Genomic DNA, 17,665 nt, shown 5'->3' with positions numbered 1-17,665 from the left:
TGTGGGGAGGGGTCGCGGGAGCGGTGGGGCAGACTGCTGTGGGGAGGGGTCGCGGGAGCGGTGGGGCAGGCTGCTGTGGGGAGGGGTCGCGGGAGCGGTGGGGCAGGCTGCTGTGGGGAGGGGTCGCGGGAGCGGTGGGGCAGGCTGCTGTGGGGAGGGTAGCGGTGGGGCAGGCTGCTGTGGGGAGGGGTCGCGGGAGCGGTGGGGCAGGCTGCTGTGGGGAGGGGTCGCGGGAGCGGTGGGGCAGGCTGCTGTGGGGAGGGGTCGTGGGAGCGGTGGGGCAGGCTGCTGTGGGGAGGGTAGCGGTGGGGCAGGCTGCTGTGGGGAGGGGTCGCGGGAGCGGTGGGGCAGGCTGCTGTGGGGAGGGTAGCGGTGGGGCAGGCTGCTGTGGGGAGGGGTCGCGGGAGCGGTGGGGCAGACTGCTGTGGGGAGGGTAGCGGTGGGTCAGGCTGCTGTGGGGAGGGGTCGCGGGAGCGGTGGGGCAGGCTGCTGTGGGGAGGGGTCGCGGGAGCGGTGGGGCAGGCTGCTGTGGGGAGGGGTCACGGGAGCGGTGGGGCAGGCTGCTGTGGGGAGGGTAGCGGTGGGGCAGGCTGCTGTGGGGAGGGGTCGCGGGAGCGGTGGGGCAGGCTGCTGTGGGGAGGGGTCGCGGGAGCGGTGGGGCAGGCTGCTGTGGGGAGGGTAGCGGTGGGGCAGGCTGCTGTGGGGAGGGGTCGCGGGAGTGGTGGGGCAGACTGCTGTGGGGAGGGTAGCGGTGGGTCAGGCTGCTGTGGGGAGGGGTCGCGGGAGCGGTGGGGCAGGCTGCTGTGGGGAGGGGTCGCGGGAGCGGTGGGGCAGACTGCTGTGGGGAGGGGTCGCGGGAGTGGTGGGGCAGACTGCTGTGGGGAGGGTAGCGGTGGGTCAGGCTGCTGTGGGGAGGGGTCGCGGGAGCGGTGGGGCAGGCTGCTGTGGGGAGGGGTCGCGGGAGCGGTGGGGCAGACTGCTGTGGGGAGGGTAGCGGTGGGGCAGGCTGCTGTGGGGAGGGGTCGCGGGAGCGGTGGGGCAGGCTGCTGTGGGGAGGGTAGCGGTGGGGCAGGCTGCTGTGGGGAGGGGTCGCGGGAGCGGTGGGGCAGACTGCTGTGGGGAGGGGTCGCGGGAGCGGTGGGGCAGGCTGCTGTGGGGAGGGGTCGCGGGAGCGGTGGGGCAGGCTGCTGTGGGGAGGGGAGCGGTGGGGCAGGCTGCTGTGGGGAGGGGTCGCGGGAGCGGTGGGGCAGGCTGCTGTGGGGAGGGTAGCGGTGGGGCAGGCTGCTGTGGGGAGGGGTCGCGGGAGCGGTGGGGCAGGCTGCTGTGGGGAGGGTAGCGGTGGGGCAGGCTGCTGTGGGGAGGGGTCGCGGGAGCGGTGGGGCAGGCTGCTGTGGGGAGGGTAGCGGTGGGGCAGGCTGCTGTGGGGAGGGGTCGCGGGAGCGGTGGGGCAGACGTGCCTTCGCTTTTTTAGAAACGGGAATCGTTTATTTTTGTACTTTTTATGAACTTGTTTGTGCACATCCCCATCCCCCACCCCGAACACCTTCAGCCGGAGCCTCCCCCCCCCACTGGGCAGGGCAGGGCAGCCCTGTGCCGCTCCTCCCGCTGTCCCCCAAGCCGTGCCGAGGCTGTGCTGTGCCGGCCCGGGACAGGGCTTGCGTGCGTCGCGTGGAGGCGGTCAGTGCTCCACGGCTGTCCCATGGCTGCAGTGAGCCGTCCCAGGCCGGGCCTGTGTGCCCCACTCCCGGGGGTCGCTCTCAGCTGGGGCCGCACCTCCTTGGATGGCTGTTCCGGAGGAGCCGAGCCAGCCCCGCAGAGGTGCCTTCCCGGAGCTGTAGGCAAACTGGGTTCTGCTGAGCTGTAAATGTGGGACACCCAAGCTTCCAGCGCGCGCGCGCGCGTGTGGAGAGCAGTGGCCGTCCTGACTCCCTGTGTTTGTCAGGGGCCTGCGGGGTTCTGTCCCTGAGGGCCTCCGGGTGTCCCCTTCCCCCTAGCACTCGTGCTGCCCAGGCTGGCTGGGCAGGGCCTGTGGGTTAGCCAGAGGGGGCGTTGAACAAGGTACTAGGAGGTGAGGGTTAGGTGCTGCCCTGAGAGGCAGCAGCCGCACTGCAAACTCCCCCCTACGGACAAGGACCCACGCTGGTTGAAAAGCAGCAGTACGAGGCCTCCCCCCTCCCCGCCATCGGTACGAGCTGCCAGGCTGGGGACTCTGCCTGGGGTCTGCTGTGCAGGAGGCTGAGGTGCTGGCTTCTCCCGCCAGTCTTCCACCTTCCCTTGCTGGCAGCTTTGCATCTGGCTGCCTGGCACTTGAGCCACAACTGCTTCAGTTACGTTCCATGACTCAGGTGTCCTGGAGGCATCGCTCTCCTGTCTGGGGCGGGTCCCTGTGCGGTGGCTGGAATCCTGCCTGCCTTGGGACAGCCCGAAGCCAGCTGGAAAATGCTGGGCGTGTCTGACCCCTCTGCCTGGGCCACCTGATTACTTGATGATGTTGGTTTCTACGCAGATGATGACGAGATCTTTTCTATTTTAATAAAACCTGGCCGTGTTTTGTACTGAGCCTGGCAGCTGGTCCTTCCGTGAGGCAGGCTGGGGGAGCAGTGCCGGGCAGCAGAGTGTGGCTCTGCACAGCTGGCTGTGTGCAGAAGGGACTTGAGCTGTGGTTACCAGATGTATGGGGGCCCTCAGGCAGCTCGCTGGTGATTGTCACAGGGGCCTGCTCAGCCAGACCAGACGTGGGCCGAGGACAGAGCAGACAGAATGTGAATCCTGGTTCCCCTGGAGGTGAATGGGGTCCCTGGCTCTGTTGGCATGAGTACTAGATCCAGACCTGAGCTGAGCGTCTCAGCCCTGAGGGCTTGGGGCATGCTGGGCCCTTGGCCTGGGCACAGGAGGCTTGGCTGAGAGAGGTAGGGGAGCGGCGACAGCACAAAGCCCGTTTTCTGGGCTCTGTACAGAGTGCCTCCTATTTCAGCCTTGGGGGGAATGACCCCTTATCCACTGCAAGCTCTGTGTGCTGGACGGGGCCAGCGTTCGGTCCTGGTGCCGAGTCTGGCTGCTTGGCCTGCTCCTGCCACCGTGTCCAGTAGCGTTCCCTGTGAGCTGAGCACTTGGGCAGCCGCCCAGGAGAAATTCAGGTTCTGCCCATGTGATGAGAAGAGCGCCCACAGCGACCCACAGCTGACAGGGCCTGCTTCTGGGGGTGCACACCTGCACGTGCCTTGTAGCACAAACAAATTTTTTTCTGCACATGGATGGCAAAAATGAGGGTGTCCAAGGATGATGTGCTGGGGAAGACCTCCTGCCAGGCCACTGGGGGAGGAGCAGGGAGTCGGAAAGCAGGAGGTAGACGTTCCGGTGTCACTGTGCTGATTGCTGTTTCATAGCTCTGTGGAGGAGGGGGCCCAGGGTTGGCAAAACAAGGGCCCTTCTGTCTGGAACACGGCTCTCAATGTGAGAAACGCCAGCCTGAAGGACAGCGTGGCCTGATCGGTCTGTCTGACCGCGACAACCGTCCCTCAATGGAGCTCGCCCGGGTGGAGAGACCTGGGCCCTTCTCACTGATAACCTCCTGTGAGCTGGCAAAGGGTGTGCAGGGCTGGCCCCAGGACCTCCTGCCCTGCAAGATGGCACTGCTCTGAGTTGGACTCTGACTGCAGCGTTCAAATCCTGCCAGTTAGAGACGGAGGTGGTATGTGATCTCAATTTGCATTTCCACCCCGTCAACCCCAGGGTATATTTAATGCACCCTGTGAGAAAACCACCTGTAGCTGCTATCCACTTGCTAGGTGGAGTGCAGCGTGGCCACGCCATGCCAGTGCAGGTGGGGCTGGTCAGCTAGATAGGGCAGCTGCCCCCTCTGTGCCAGGGCTTGACTCGCCCCTGTTTTCCTAGGGCTTCCATGAGGAGCTTAATCCCTTGATTCCCAAGTCTGACATCCGGTCAGGGAGCTGATGTGCTCCCGTGCACTGTGCAGGACCGGTCCACCCTTGGGCTGCAAGCAGGTGAAATGAGTAGTCAGTGTTGGGGGTGGGTGGGGGTGATCCTGCAGGGCTGAGTCTCTGCTGTGGTTCAGTTCTCTTAGTCTCAGTCCCGTGATCTCCTGGAGGCGGGGGGGGGGGGGGGGGCGAGTTTACTCCCTGCTCCCCACGGCTGCACAGGCTGGGCACCAGAACCACGGGCATTGTCCGGATGAGCAGTATCCTGCTGGTGCCAGTGCTGAGTGTCCAGCCTCCCGCAAGCCTCTGCTAATGCCCTGCTTGTTCAGAGTGCTCTGCGCAGGTGGGGATGGGATGAAGCAGGGGAGAGCTTGGCAGGAACGTGGGGAAGGCAGGTTCCCTGCTGCAGGCTTGGAGGGAGCAGCTGGGCTGGAGGGGGTGCAGCTGCAGGGACTGTCCCTGGAGCAGGTTTGGCAAGCTGAGCAGCTTGCTTTTCCAGGGATCCGCCCTGGGCCTGCCTGGGCTGCAGCTTCAGATTTGCGGACTCCAGGGGCTGCCCTTGCATGAGGGGGAAACACACAGGAGCAGTAGAGAGGGCCCATCAGATGCTGGGGGAGGGGTAAACCCACAGGCTAGGTCATCAGAGGGCAGGGTTAGCTCCCTGATTTGAGCAGTGGCCTGCTAAACCCAGGGTTGTGAGCTCAATCCTTGAGAAGGGCCATTGAGGGATCTGGAGCAAATAGGGTTTAAAAAAAAAAAAAAGATGTTGGTAAGCCCTGCTGTGAGGGCAGGGGTCTAAAAGAATTTCAGGAAGGGGAACTGCAAAAATGAGAAGGTTAGTTAAATGGAAATTAAAAGGTACGCTGACTAAAGTAAAATCCCTGCAAGCTGCATGACAACTTTTCAAAGACACCGTAGAGGAGGCCCCATTTAAATGTATACCCCAAATTTAAAAACATAGTAAAAGACCCAACAAAGAGCTACCATAGCTTAACAGCCATGTAAAAGAAGCAGGGAGAGATAAAAAGGCATCTTTTAAAAAGTGGAAGTCAAATCCTAGTGAGGAAAATAAAAGAACATAAATACTGCCAATTTAAATGTAAAAATGAAAAAAGAAAAAACCAAAAAGGAGTCCGAAGAACAGCTAGCCAAAACCCCAAAAAGCAGTAACAAATATGTGTAAAGTCCATCAGAAGCAGAAAGCTGCTAAACAAGCAGTGGGCTCCCTAGATAATTGAGATACAAAAGGGGCACTCAAAGATGACAAAGTCATTGTGGAGAAACTTAATGAATTCTTTGCTTCAGTCTTAATGATTGAGGATGTTCGGGAGATTCCCAAACCTGAGCCATCCTTTGTAGGTGACAAATCTGAGGAATTGTCCAAGATTCAGGTGTCATTAGAAGAGGTTTTGGAAATGATTGTTAACAGTAACAGGTCACTGGGACCCTGTGACGTTTACCAAGAGTTGTGAAAAAACTCAGGTGTGAAATTGCTGAACTGTTCACTGTGGTTCGTAACTTATCCTTTAGCTCAGCTTCTGTACTCAGTGACTGGAAGATAGCTAATGTAACGCCAATATTTAAAAAGGGCTCTAGAGGCAATCCCAGCAATTACAGACCAGTAAATTTAACAGTGCAGGGTAAATTAGTTGAAACCATAGTCAAGAATAAAATTGTCAGACACATAAAAGAACATAATTTGTTGGGCGAAAGTCAGCATGGTTTGTGTAAAGGGAAATCATGTCTTACTAATCTATGAGTTCTTTGAAGCGGTCAACAAACGTGAATGAGGGGGATCCAGTAGATATAATGTACTTGGATTTCCAGAAGGCCTTTGACAAGGTCCCTCACCAAAGGCTCTTAGGTAAATTAAGTTGTCAGGGGGTAAGAGGGAAGCTCCGTTCATGGACTGAGAACTGGTTAAAAGGAAGGAAACAGAGGGTAGGAATAAATGGTAAATTTTCAGAATGGAGAGGGGTAACTAGTGGTGTTCCCCCAGGGTCAGTCCTAGGCCCAATCCTATCCAACTTACTCATAAATGATCCAGCCAAAGGGGTAAACTGTGAGGCGGCAAAGTTTGCAGACGACACTAAACTGCTCAAGATAGTTAACAACAAAACAGACTGGGAAGAAGTTCAAAAGCGTTTCACAAATCTGAGCGATTCGACAACAAAATGGCAACTGAAATGTAATGTGGATAAATGTGAACTAATGCACATTGGAAAAAATAACCCCAACTATACTTACAGTATGATGGGGGCTGATTTAGCTACAACACATCCGGAAAGAGATCTTGGAGTCATCGCAGATAGTTCTCTGAAAACATTCACACGGTGTGCAGTGGCAGTCAAAAAAGCAAACAGGATGTTGGGAATTATTAAAAAAGGCATTGAGAATAAAATGGAAAATATTTTATTGCCCTTTTATAAAAGTATGGTACGCCCACATCTTGAACAGTGCATACAGTTGTGGTCACCTCATCTCAGTAAGATATATTGGTGTCAGAAAAGGTTCAAAAAAGGGCAACTAAAATTGTTAGGGGTTTGGAACAGGTCCCATAAGAAGAGAGATTAAAGAGAGTAGGACTTTTCAGCTTAAAAAAGAGGAGCCTGAGGGGGGGATATGATAGAAGTATATGAAATTATGAGTGGTGCGGGGAAAGTGAACAAGGAAAAGTTATTAACTTGTTCCCATAATATCAGAACTAGAGGGCACCAAGACCGTGTCTACACGTGCACGCTACTTCGAAGTAGCGGCACTAACTTTGAAATAGCGCCTGTCACGGCTACACGTGTTGGGCGCTATTTCGATGTTAACATCGACGTTAAGCGGCGAGACATCGAAGCCGCTATCCCCATGAGGGGATAGGAATAGCGCCCTACTTCGACGTTCAACGTCGAAGTAGGGACCGTGTAGTCGTTGCGTGTCCCACAACATCAAAATTGTGGGGTCCTCCATGGCGGCCATCAGCTGAGGGGTTGAGAGACACTCTCTCTCAAGCCCCTGCGGGGCTCTATGGTCACCGTGTGCAGCAGCCCTTAGCCCAGGGCTTCTGGCTGCTGCTGCTGCAGCTGGGGATCCATGCTGCAGGCATAGGGTCTGCAACCAGTTGTCGGCTCTGAGGATCTTGTGTTGTTTAGTGCAACTGTGTCTGGGAGGGGCCCTTTAAGGGAGCGGCTTGCTGTTGAGTCCGCCCTGTGATCCTGTCTGCAGCTGTGCCTGGCACCCTTATTTCGATGTGTGCTACTGTGGAGTGTAGATGTTCCCTCGTAGCGCCTATTTCGATGTGGTGCTGCGCAACGTCGATGTTGAACGTCGACGTTGCCAGCCCTGGAGGACGTGTAGACGGTATTCATCGAAATAGCCTATTTCGATGTCACTACAGCGAAATAATCTATTTTGATGTAGCGTTCACGTGTAGATGTAGCCCAAATGAAATTAACGGGCAGCGGGTTTAAAACAAATAAAAGGAAGTTCTTGAGACAGTGCACAATCAACTGGTGGAACTCCTGGCCAGAGGAGGCTGTGAAGTCTAGGACTCTACCAGGGTTTAAGAAATAGCTAGATAAATTCATGGAGGTTGGCCCATTAACGGCTGTTAGCCAGGATGGGTGAGGACTGGTGTCCCTAACCTCTATTTATCAGAAGCTGGAGAATGGTGGCAGGAGAGAGCTTGCTTGATCATTACCTGTTCAGTTCACTCCCTTTGGGGCACCTGGTATTGGCCCCTGTTGGCAGACAGGATACTGGGCTGGGACAGACCTTTGTTCTGACCCAGTCTGGCCATTCTTATGACCTCCAGCTCAGCCCTGGGAGACAGAGGCTGGCTCCTGGGTGCTTGCTCCTCCCTGGGGGGGCAGAGCATGTTCTGGATCTGGCTCTGGGCTGGAGATACTTGCTCTCCCACTGTGGCCCTGGATGCTGGAGTCCTGTGGCCCAGTGCCCTGCATCTACTGGGGGGGGGCTTCCCCCTGCTTGCATGCTTGTGCATAGAGCATCGGGGGGAAGTGACTGCACACACTACTCTTCCTTATCTTGGCTCCACAGTTGTGGGGCTGACAGCACAGGAGCGGGGCAGAGAATCAAGGAAGGGGGTGCCAGCCAGCAGGGTCCCATTGGGCTGAGACTCAGATCCTGTCTCCCTTCCTACAGCCCTGGACAGGTTTTTCAAGGAGCCACCCAGGTGCTGAGGGGCCCCTGGCCAGGAACCTGCTTGCTCTCCTATGGGGCAGCCCTCACTCCTGCCCCTGGGCTCAGGCACTTTGAGAGGCAGCCTGCTGGGAAGGGTGTCCAGGCTGGTCCTTGACCCACCCCTCAGGGCCAGCTCCTACCCCCGCCCCACACTGGGAATTGATGGGTTGATTTTATTGGGCGGTTCAGCTGGATGGATGAAGGACCAGGGGTCGCAGTGGGAGGCTGGGTCCTGTGGGGCCAATTCAGCTCAGAGCAAGCTGGTTTGGCCCATCGCCCCCCTCAGAGAGGGGGATGAGGGTGGGGGCTTCCCAGAGCCTGGGCCAGCAGCCTGGGTGACATTGCCAGGCTCCAGGACACGTGTGGCTGGTGTGGTACCTAGGCAGAGTCCTCAGCCGTGGCTAGGTGCTGGGGTCGGTCAGAGTGAGGGGTGTCTCACGGCTGGCCTTCCTGGGGGCTGGCTCCTCCTCAGGGCCAGGGGAAGGGACCCTCCTGCCACAGCGCATGGCAGGACCCCGTCCCCCGTCTCAAGCGGGCAGGCAAGGGGCGGAGGCGGGGGAGCCCCTGGGAGTCGCTGCCGGGCCACCAGCTAGATGCAGGCGCAGTCCTGGGTAAGGATGTTGGGCACCGTCTCGTACTTGAAGGAGTAGCCGCCGTCGGAGGTGGTGCGCACCCGCAGGGAGAGCATGGTGCTGGGCAGGGCCGCACAGCACAGCCGGAAGCCCAGCGTGTGGCTCAGCGTGTGGCTGTCGGAGCAGCTGCCGTGGCAGTAGTGGAAAATGAAGCTGCTGGGGTGCACGATCCACTTGTCCCAGCCCAGCTCCTCAAAGGAGATGTTGAGGGCGGCCCGGCGGCAGTCGGCATGGGCCGCGGCGTCCTCAGACGGGCGCTGCAGCAGGTTGAGGGCTGCTGGGGACCAGGGCACGGAGGAGCGGCGGGCTCTGTCCGGCCCCTTGGGCCTGGTGGTGGCCATGAGGAAAGGCATCTTGTCGGCGTCGGCCGTGCAGGGGCAGCCCGGGCAGCGCACCAGCAGCACGAAGAGCTTCTGGGAGACGTAGTGCAGGAAGGGGGTGGCGAAGTGAAAGACCACCCACTGCTCGCCCGCCTGCACCACGGTGGCGGCCACGGTGACGCGGCCCTGCCCTGAGAGGATCAGCACATCTGCCCCTGCTGCCGAGTGGTTGGTGGCAGCTGCTGAGCCCAGGGCCAGGCTGCTGGGACCGGCGTGGAACCAGAGCTGGGCGGAGGTCACCACACGGCTGAGGGTGTGAGGGGATGGCTGGAAGAGGTAGGTGAAGAGGCCGTCTTCCCCTGGGAGCTGGTCCGGCTGTGGGGGCTCACACGGCACATCTGCAGAGGGAGGAAGGGTCACCAGCAGCCCCCAGGCCAGGGCCAGCCTGGTTCTCGCGGGCAGGAGGGGCTGCAGTCTCACCGCTGCCTGCTGGGAGCAAGGGAACCTCAGGGGCCATGGCTCAGGGTCCCACTGGCAATGGGAACTGCAGGCCAGGAATCTGGGTCTCTGCGGCATTAAACCCACTGGCTTCGGGAGGCACGGCCAGGTGTTGGGCTGTGTGTGAGAGGAGCCCAGGGCTGGGACAGAAGGACTTTGGAGCATGGCTGAGTAATGCTGGCAAGGGGTGGGGGGACCCACAGCAGGGCAGGCTAGCAGGGCCCAGTGGGCCAGGGGCCTGGCAGAAGTTGGGTGGGGATGGAGCCCAGGACTCTGCTAGTGGGGCTCCATGGGTCACGGGCCTGGCAGAACTGATGCGGGGGGCGTCAGGGCTGTGCTGGCGGGGCTCTGTGGGTCAGGGGCCTGGCAGAACTGATGGGAGGCGTCAGGGCTGTGCTAGTGGGGCTCTGTGGGTCAGGGGCCTGACAGAACTGATGGGGGGGCATCAGGGCTGTGCTGGTGGGGCTCCATGGGTCACGGGCCTGGCAGAACTGATGGGGGGGCGTCAGGGCTGTGCTAGTGGGGCTCCGTGGGTCAGGGGCCTGGCAGAACTGATGGGAGGCGTCAGGGCTGTGCTGGTGGGGCTCCATGGGTCACGGGCCTGGCAGAACTGATGGGGGGGCGTCAGGGCTGTGCTGGCGGGGCTCTGTGGGTCAGGGGCCTGGCAGAACTGATGGGGAGGGGTCTGTGGGTTGGGGCTAAGAGGGGCCTGCAGGGCACCCCCAAAAATTTGCATTGGGGGTGGGAGGAGCTCTGGTTCCTGGCACACTGGGCCACTTGGGCTGCTCAAGGCACCGGTCTCAGGTACGCCCAAGGGCAGTGTCTGCAGTTCCCCAGAGCTGGGCGCCGTGCCCCAGCCTGGCAGGACGAAGGGAGCCTGACACCTTGTGTCGGACGTGCGCCACTGCACAATTCAGTACCATATGGGATCGTGTGGGGCTGGAGGGAGCCGCCTTGGGAGGCTGCCTGCCCAGCAGTGTGGCCTGGACTTGCTCCCTGCTCAGGCTGGGTTGTGCCCGCTCTGCTCTGGGCCGATAAGGCACAAGGCCTGGCCGGCTTTCCCAGAGCAGCTCCGAGCTGTAGGTCTGCGCACTCTGGGACTCTGGCCTCGGGACAGGGGAGCCTGCCCTAGAGACAGCCCCACGGCTGTACCAGCCTGGCCTGACCCCTGCCCCCAACACCTGCCAGCTCTTCCTGCTGGAGCATGTGCCAGTGAGCCATCGGCCACAGGGCGAAACGCAGCAAACCCTGCCTGTGCACCTGCCTCTGTCACACCCCTGCTCTCCACAGCCCCAGTCCCCTCCCACCCAACCCCATGGCTCTCCCCCAATCCTCCCCCCCCGCATCTGATCCAGCCCTGTGTCTCTCCCCATCTGCTCTCCTCCACCTCCTCTGATCCAGCATCCAGCTCTCTGCCTCCACCCCACCATCCAACCCCTGGCTCGTCCCCACCCTCTCCTCCGATCCAGCCCCATAGCCCTCTCCCACACCCGATCCAGCCCCCAGGTCTGCCCACCCCTCCTTTGGGTTAGCCCCATGGCTTTTCTCCCAGTCCCCCCGTTTAGCCCTCGGGTTCCCCCTGTCCAGCCCCTGGCTTTCCCACACCTCCTCTATTGATCCAGCTCTCAGCTGCCCTAGCCCTGTTCCACTGACACCACCAGGTCCTTTTGGCTCTTACGCTGCCCTGCACCTCCAGCTTCCCAGATCCACCTCCAGCCGGGTCAGGCCCCCACAGCCCTCCCGGAGCTCCTGCCTTGGTTTCCCAGCTCTGCTCCAACCCCTGCAGTGCCTTGTCTCTGGGCCAGCCCCTCCGAACTCTGCTCCGTCCCTTTCCCCACTCAAACCGCCCGCGGCCCACAGCAGCGCTCGCTGTCAGCCTGGCGCTTGCAGGTGCCAGCAGAAATGCCGGTGCTGCCCAGCTGGTGAGCGGCGCACCCGCAGCTCCCACAGCCGGCAGTGTGTCTATGGCTAGTGCCCATCCGCACGTACCTCGGTGCACAGAGCACATGTTCTGCCCCGGGCGGGGGCAGTTGAGCGAGCCTGCCCCCAGCTCTCTGCCACAAGCAAAGCAGCTGTGCTTTTGGCATGCCCTGCCCCTCTGTTCTGCAACCCCTCTCGCCTGCCATGCGCCTGGCACTGCCTGCAGGGGCTTGTGGGCTGCTCATGCCGGGGCTGAGGAGCAAGCAGCCAGAGAAGTCCCTGGCGGAGCATCGTGGAGCCAGTGAGACTGCCCCATGGCCACATGGTACTTACAGCCCAGCTTCAGACTTGGTAAGTAGCTATGGCTTGCAGGGCTGGTGGGAGGAGCCCCCAGTTCTCCTGACTCAACAGTCTGGGATGGGGCACAGCCCCCTACACATACACACAAACCCCTCCTGTGCTCCACATGCACTGGGGAGGCAGACCAGGCTTCAAATTGGCCTGTGGTCACAAGTTCATTTTGCGGTTTCATCTGTGTCCCCGTCAGCCACGTCACAAAACAACACAATGGGGCTGGCACCAAGGGCTCGGGGCTGGATTAGCAGGGGCTATGGGGCAGGCGGTTCTCCCCACATCCCGGCCCCTGCTTAGCCTGAGTCCCTGCTCTGTCCTGCCCCCAATGCCTAGCTTGAGTACCCTGTTCCTCCTCACCGCCCTGTCCCAGATCAGCCTGACCCCTCGTTCCCCGACTCCAGTCCCTTGCCAGCCCGAGAAACTCCTGCTTTCGGGCACCCCCACCTGTGTCCCGCGCCCAGCTCTCTCACCTGTGGTGGGGAAGAGGATAACCTGGGAGGTGTCCTCTGGCTCCAGGGCTGGCTTTCCTGCAATGTGCCTCCTTTGCAGCCCCCTGGGCTCCAGCTGGGCCCTGCTCCGGGGGCTGCTGGGCTTCAGATACTCCAGGACCTGAGCCCGGAGCTTGGCCAAGACAAGCTGCCTGTCGAGCTCGGTGCCCTGGCAACCTGCAGCAGTGACAGGAGCCAGCAGGGCCAGCAACAGGTGCAGAAGCTGCATGGCTCCAGTGTGCGCAGAAGTCCCAGGCGTGTGGCTGTCTGCACAGCCAGCGGCACTCACTGTGCCCTCCCTGCTGGGCTGCGCCTGGGCACGGTGGCATTGAGACATATCTGACACTGACGCAAACGTCTGCTAGCCACGAAGATTATTTCTGGGCTATGGAAACGGCGAGACGTCTGGAATGCAAGGACTGCAAGGCCAGCAGTGTGCAGGGGATGCAGCCCTGGGCAGGGGGAGGTTCTGGTGCCCTGAGTGTGGGGCACAAGGCTGGTGCAGTCTAGGGTATGGAGCCCAGCCCAGGAGAAATCAGGCCGCCCCGCGTGTGGGGGTGAAGATACTGCCAGGCCAGGGACCTGCAAAGGCAGCATCAAGCTGCCCACCCCATTTCTGGGCCAGGTGCTGCTGAGCAGCCGCACTACAGCTGGGCCCGTTGCCTGCGCTTCTGTTCATTGCCAGGCTGCTGTGTGTGCCCACATGGAGCCGGTGCCTGAGTCTGCAGGCAGCCTGGCACTGCAGCGCTTAGCGGTCCCTGGTTCCAGTGACTGCTGCCACCAGGCCAATGGCTGGGCCAGTGGTACCTGACTGCGTGGGCTGGTTTGCCTATGGGCTGCCATGGCCTTTTTCAGGTGGGAGTGGTGCTTTGGAAGGGGGGGGTGTTTGTGGGGCACGCTGTGCCTGTTTGGGCGGCAGGCTATTTTCAGCTCATTTATACATTTCTTTCATATTCTGGCTACTGCATGTGCCTATCATTGGTGTTGTCATTAGTTAATACATTGTTGTGAACTACATACTTACATTCCCATGAATTACAGTGTACGGACATCACTGCAGTCGCCTACAAGCTGTCTGCACTAATGCCCCAGTTTCACGACCTTTCGTCTCACTGTAGCTTTCTGGATGAAACTGTCAGCAATTTTCTTCACCTCTAGTTTCCTGGTATTGTCTCGATGCACACCAAGGACAGCTACATTGTTTAGCTCTGGAATAGCCTATTCTAGAGTTATTATCCAGAACAACAAGAAGTCTTGTGGCACCTTATAGACTAACCGATATTTTGGAGCATAAGCTTTCATGGGCAAAGGCCCACTTCATCAGATGCATGGGGGGAGTGTTCCAGAGGGGTCTTTGCTCACCAAAGCTTATGCTCCAAAATATGTTAGCCTATAAGGTGCCACAGGACTTCTTGTTGTTCTCAAAGATACAGACTAACATGGTGACCTCTCTGATACTTGTACCCGGAATAAGCTATTCTGGAATAACGGCCACACGACAAGGAAGCTGCCTCTGACTACCCTGTATTGCAGTTCTAGGCTTTGGGGCGCGTCATGAGCAGCCAGCTCTTCTGCCTGCAGCCAGCTCCTTAGGGCTCTGCAGACAGGATGAGGAGTGGAGTTGGCCACAGCTGTGTCAGGCCCCTGGAGGCAATTTCTTTGGAATAGCCCCTGCTCGTGCACACTGGTGCTATTTCCAAAGAGGCCCCTACGTCTATCAAAGCCGAACTAAGTTATGTCGAAATTGCTCCCAGTGTCTTCTGTGCACAGATGAGCCCTCACTTTGAAATCACAGGGGTTATTTGGAAATAACTCTTCTAGCGTAGTCCAGGGCTTGGAGCTGAGTTCTTCTTCTTCGTCTTTTGCTGCTTCTTCTCCCCTGCCCTGAAGCGGGGCACAAGGCCTTGGGCAACCCCACCCCCACTGCCCCAGGCTTAGGGCCTGGAGCAACCCCTGCACTACCTCTCCCCACTCTGCCCTGGCCCCAGCCTGCCTCCCTCAGCTCTCCTGAGTACTGCATTGCCTGGGGGAGCAGAACAGGCTGGGTGGGGCACTCTGCTGTCTGCCACCGCAACCTTGGTTTGTGTGTGTGCGTATGTGTGTGTGGGGCAAGTGGGGGGCCTACCCCTTCTGCTGCAAGGGGTGTGTGTGTGTGTGCATCTGTGTGGCGGGTGAGGGGGCCTACCCCTGCTGCTGCGTCATGCTAGGCCCCTGGTAATCCCCAGCTCACATCATTAGGCCCGCAGTAATGAGTGGGGAGGGGCATCCTGTCCAAAGCACAGTTGAGGTGACTGCTGCAGGGCCCCCAAAGTGCAGGGGTAGGCGTGGCTGCCCCAAACCATCCTCTGGACAGGACGGCTCTGTCAGTTTATGTAGTGGAACTTGAGTCCTGCTTGACTAGAGCTTAACCCAGGGTGAGCAAACTTTTTAGTTTGGGCCCCGCTTTTTGTTCCTGCAATTAGCAGGGCCCACCCCAACCTGTCTGATGTGATCCAAACCAACAGAAATGCTGGTTATGTTCATACAGAAAAAACCATTTTGGCCCATGTACCAAATGTGTGTGTAGAAGGTAAACACGTTATTAATCGGAACAGAGATGTGAATACCCAGACAGAAAAACAGTCACATTTTTAAAGAGAGGGGCTGAGCCTGAGAGCCAGCAGCTGGTCATGCTGCGCCCTGCCCCCTTATGGAATTTCATGCCCCCCGCGGGGGCTGCCCCTCACTTTGTGCACCACTGGTTTAACCATTTATCTCACTAAAATGCTACAAACCACTCCTAACATATTTTAAACCAGCTGGAGATCTAATGGAACAATAAAGGGATGTGAATGTCACCACCACAGCTATTGACAAGGTGTTTCCTGCAGGCAGAATGCTGTCTAACTATGTTTACTCTATTAAAGACTGACAACATGATTTACTAGGTGACAGGCTTTGGCAGGACAGACCCACTTATCCAGCCCTGGAGAATTATTATTGCCTTTTTGTTTTGTGAAGATACAGGCTAACACAGCTGCCTCTCTGAGACTAACACAACAAACCAGCAGTCCTGTAGCACTTTAAAGACTAACACACTAATTTATTAGGTGATGAGGCACACCCACTTCTTCAGAGCTGGGGCTCTTCTGGTTTCACTTGGAATTGAAAAGATCCCACCTCCCTTCTGCACATTCTGCACTTGGCTGCTGCAGCCTGCTCGCTCCTGTGCCCCACCTCCTTGTGCCCCATTGTGATGGAGTGGGTGGGGGGGAGGCATGTGTGAGTCAGGCTGGATGTGTGTGAGACAGGCAGAGCAGCTCCCGGTGGCTAAGGATGACCCTGGGGCTACACCCCAGGCTGGCAGGTAACACCTCTGCCCTGAACAAAGAGGAGGGAGGAGCCGAGCTGGTTTTGAATCTGGGGTGGCGGTTAGAGACTGGAGGGAAGAGGGAGCTGGAAGGAGCCAGCCTGGCAAGGGGGGAAGCTACACCCCAGAGGGGCACCCCTCGGGCGCCTCTCCCCAGGACGGGTTGGAAGGACTGTCTCTGGCTGCTGTACTGACGCTTCTGTGAGAAACTGGGCATCTGTTGCCTAACAAACCTCCTGTTGTACCTGCTGAGTGAGAGTCACTCCTGCCAGCGGACGGGGTGCAGTGCAGGGGGACCCCTGAACACCATCCCACCCTATTGCAGCCTGGCATCTCCTGTGCCTTACCCCACCCCGCTGCAGCCTGGTGTTGCCTCACCCTATATCCTTCCACCCCCGCTTATGCCTGCAGCAGCCTGGCATCCCCCATGCTCCCACATCCCTGTACCACCCCACTGCAGTCTGGAGTCTCCCACAGCTCATGTGTCTGCACCTTTTCCAGCCCCACCATACTCTGGGGGTCCCACATCCTTGCTGCCAGCTCTGATCCTCTGCTCCATCTCACCCCCTGCAGCATTCCACTGCCCGTCCTCCCAGCCCTGCCCTCACGCGGGATTCAGCCCCTGGCTGTGGGCTAGTGACCCCTGTACCCCATTCTCTGCTGGATTCCCCAAGCAGCTAGTCAGGGCAGAGACTGGCTGTGGCTGAGGGCCGCACTCCTGCTGGGGCGCTATAGATAGCTGGCCCGGCCCAGCCCTGCCTTGACAGCCTGCGTGTCACCAGCGGTTATTTTTGGGGCAGCAGCTGCAGGCATGTGTAACATTTGGTCCCTGCATGTTGACACCCTGGAGCTGAGCAGGAAGAGGGAGCAGGAGCGGCTGACGACGTAGGAACAGCAAAGGCAGCGGAGCAAGGTGTGTGCGTGCTGGGAAGAGGGGCCGGGGCACAGCTGGGCTGGCATACAGGTGTGGGGCGCAGCAAGGGAAGATGGGACAGCAAGAGGCCCTGTCGGGAGGGCAGACAGAGCAGCAGAGTTGGAGGGACGGACAGATGGGGCTGTGGCTTTTGGAGCGGGCGGGGATGTGGGGCTGGTGGGTAGAGCCCACCTGAGGCACAGGCAGGTCTAGGGGGGTCTGACTCCGTCCCCTGCTCTGCACCTGGCAGCACGAGTATCTCCGCTGCCTGCTCTGCTACCCACAAGGAGCCCAGGAGGGTTCCACGGGCCCGGGTGGGAGATGCGCGTCCCTGGGTAGCCCCGATGGATGTGGGCCTAGGTTGGGACATGGCTATTAGCGCGCAGGAGGGGCCCACCTACAGGCCTGCATTTGGAGCCTGAGAGCAGCGGCGGGCCCATCACACCCCGGTCCTGGCTTCACCTGGGCTGATTCTCGTGCCAGTCACGAGTTACTCCTGGCAGCAATGGGGGCCCCAGTGCCTCCCCCAGGACTGGGAGGGGAACCTCTGCCCCCCTTCCTGTGGGCGGGGGCATCCCTACCCTAGTCCAGGAGAGGCTGTGCCGCCCCGGCTCCCCGCCCCCAGTGGCCCTGCCTGCCCTTTGCCCCACCGGAGGAGTTACGGTCACTGCCCACTGGCAGCGTGACCCCTCGCGCGGCTGCTAGAAGCGCTGTGCCCCAGGGCCCCCGGGGGATCAGCACCTGGGGGCATCTCCCAGCTACCCAACCCAGGGGCTGGGGAGTTGGGAGCGGGGGGGCGGGCTCAGGCCGGGCTCTGCAGTCCTGGATGACAGCCCCTTATCAGCCCCGCGGGTGTGCTGAGCTGAGCTGAGCCAGGCCAGACGCGACAGGAATGCGGTACTGCCACCACATGACCCCAGGAATCCCCAGCCAGAGGGAAAGGAGCCTCTGGGTCTCACCCCCTTTCCCTATCACCCCAGCCCGCATGGGCCTGCCCCAGCCCCTCTGCCCCATGCCCCACAGTGACCTGCCTCTTCCCCTCCCTCCTCTGCCCTGTGCCCC

The 17,665-nt window shown here is 59.6% G+C and overlaps 2 protein-coding genes across 4 annotated transcripts in view; one reads left to right on the top strand and one right to left on the bottom strand.

Moving 5' to 3' along the window:
- Positions 1-6,378: 6,378 nt before the first annotated feature.
- Positions 6,379-12,670, bottom strand: INHA (inhibin subunit alpha). Its single transcript, XM_075001628.1, is given in 3 exon segments — positions 6,379-9,479; positions 12,324-12,601; positions 12,603-12,670. Coding segments are annotated over 3 exon segments (1,107 nt in total). The 3' UTR covers positions 6,379-8,718.
- A 3,830-nt stretch (positions 12,671-16,500) lies between these two features.
- The window catches only part of OBSL1 (obscurin like cytoskeletal adaptor 1), an 84,516-nt gene continuing 83,351 nt past the window's right edge, over positions 16,501-17,665 (top strand). For all 3 annotated transcript variants that reach the window (XM_075001626.1, XM_075001625.1, XM_075001624.1), the window contains exon 1: positions 16,501-16,603. The gene's annotated coding sequence lies outside the window, so the exon portion shown is untranslated. The remainder of the gene's footprint in view (positions 16,604-17,665) is intronic.

Source organism: Carettochelys insculpta, chromosome 8 (assembly GCF_033958435.1).
Source record: "Carettochelys insculpta isolate YL-2023 chromosome 8, ASM3395843v1, whole genome shotgun sequence".
In the NCBI taxonomy this organism is placed as follows: domain Eukaryota; kingdom Metazoa; phylum Chordata; order Testudines; family Carettochelyidae; genus Carettochelys; species Carettochelys insculpta.
The sequence above is the reverse complement of the archived record's forward strand: the minus strand, read 5'-3'. Positions and strand labels throughout refer to the sequence as shown.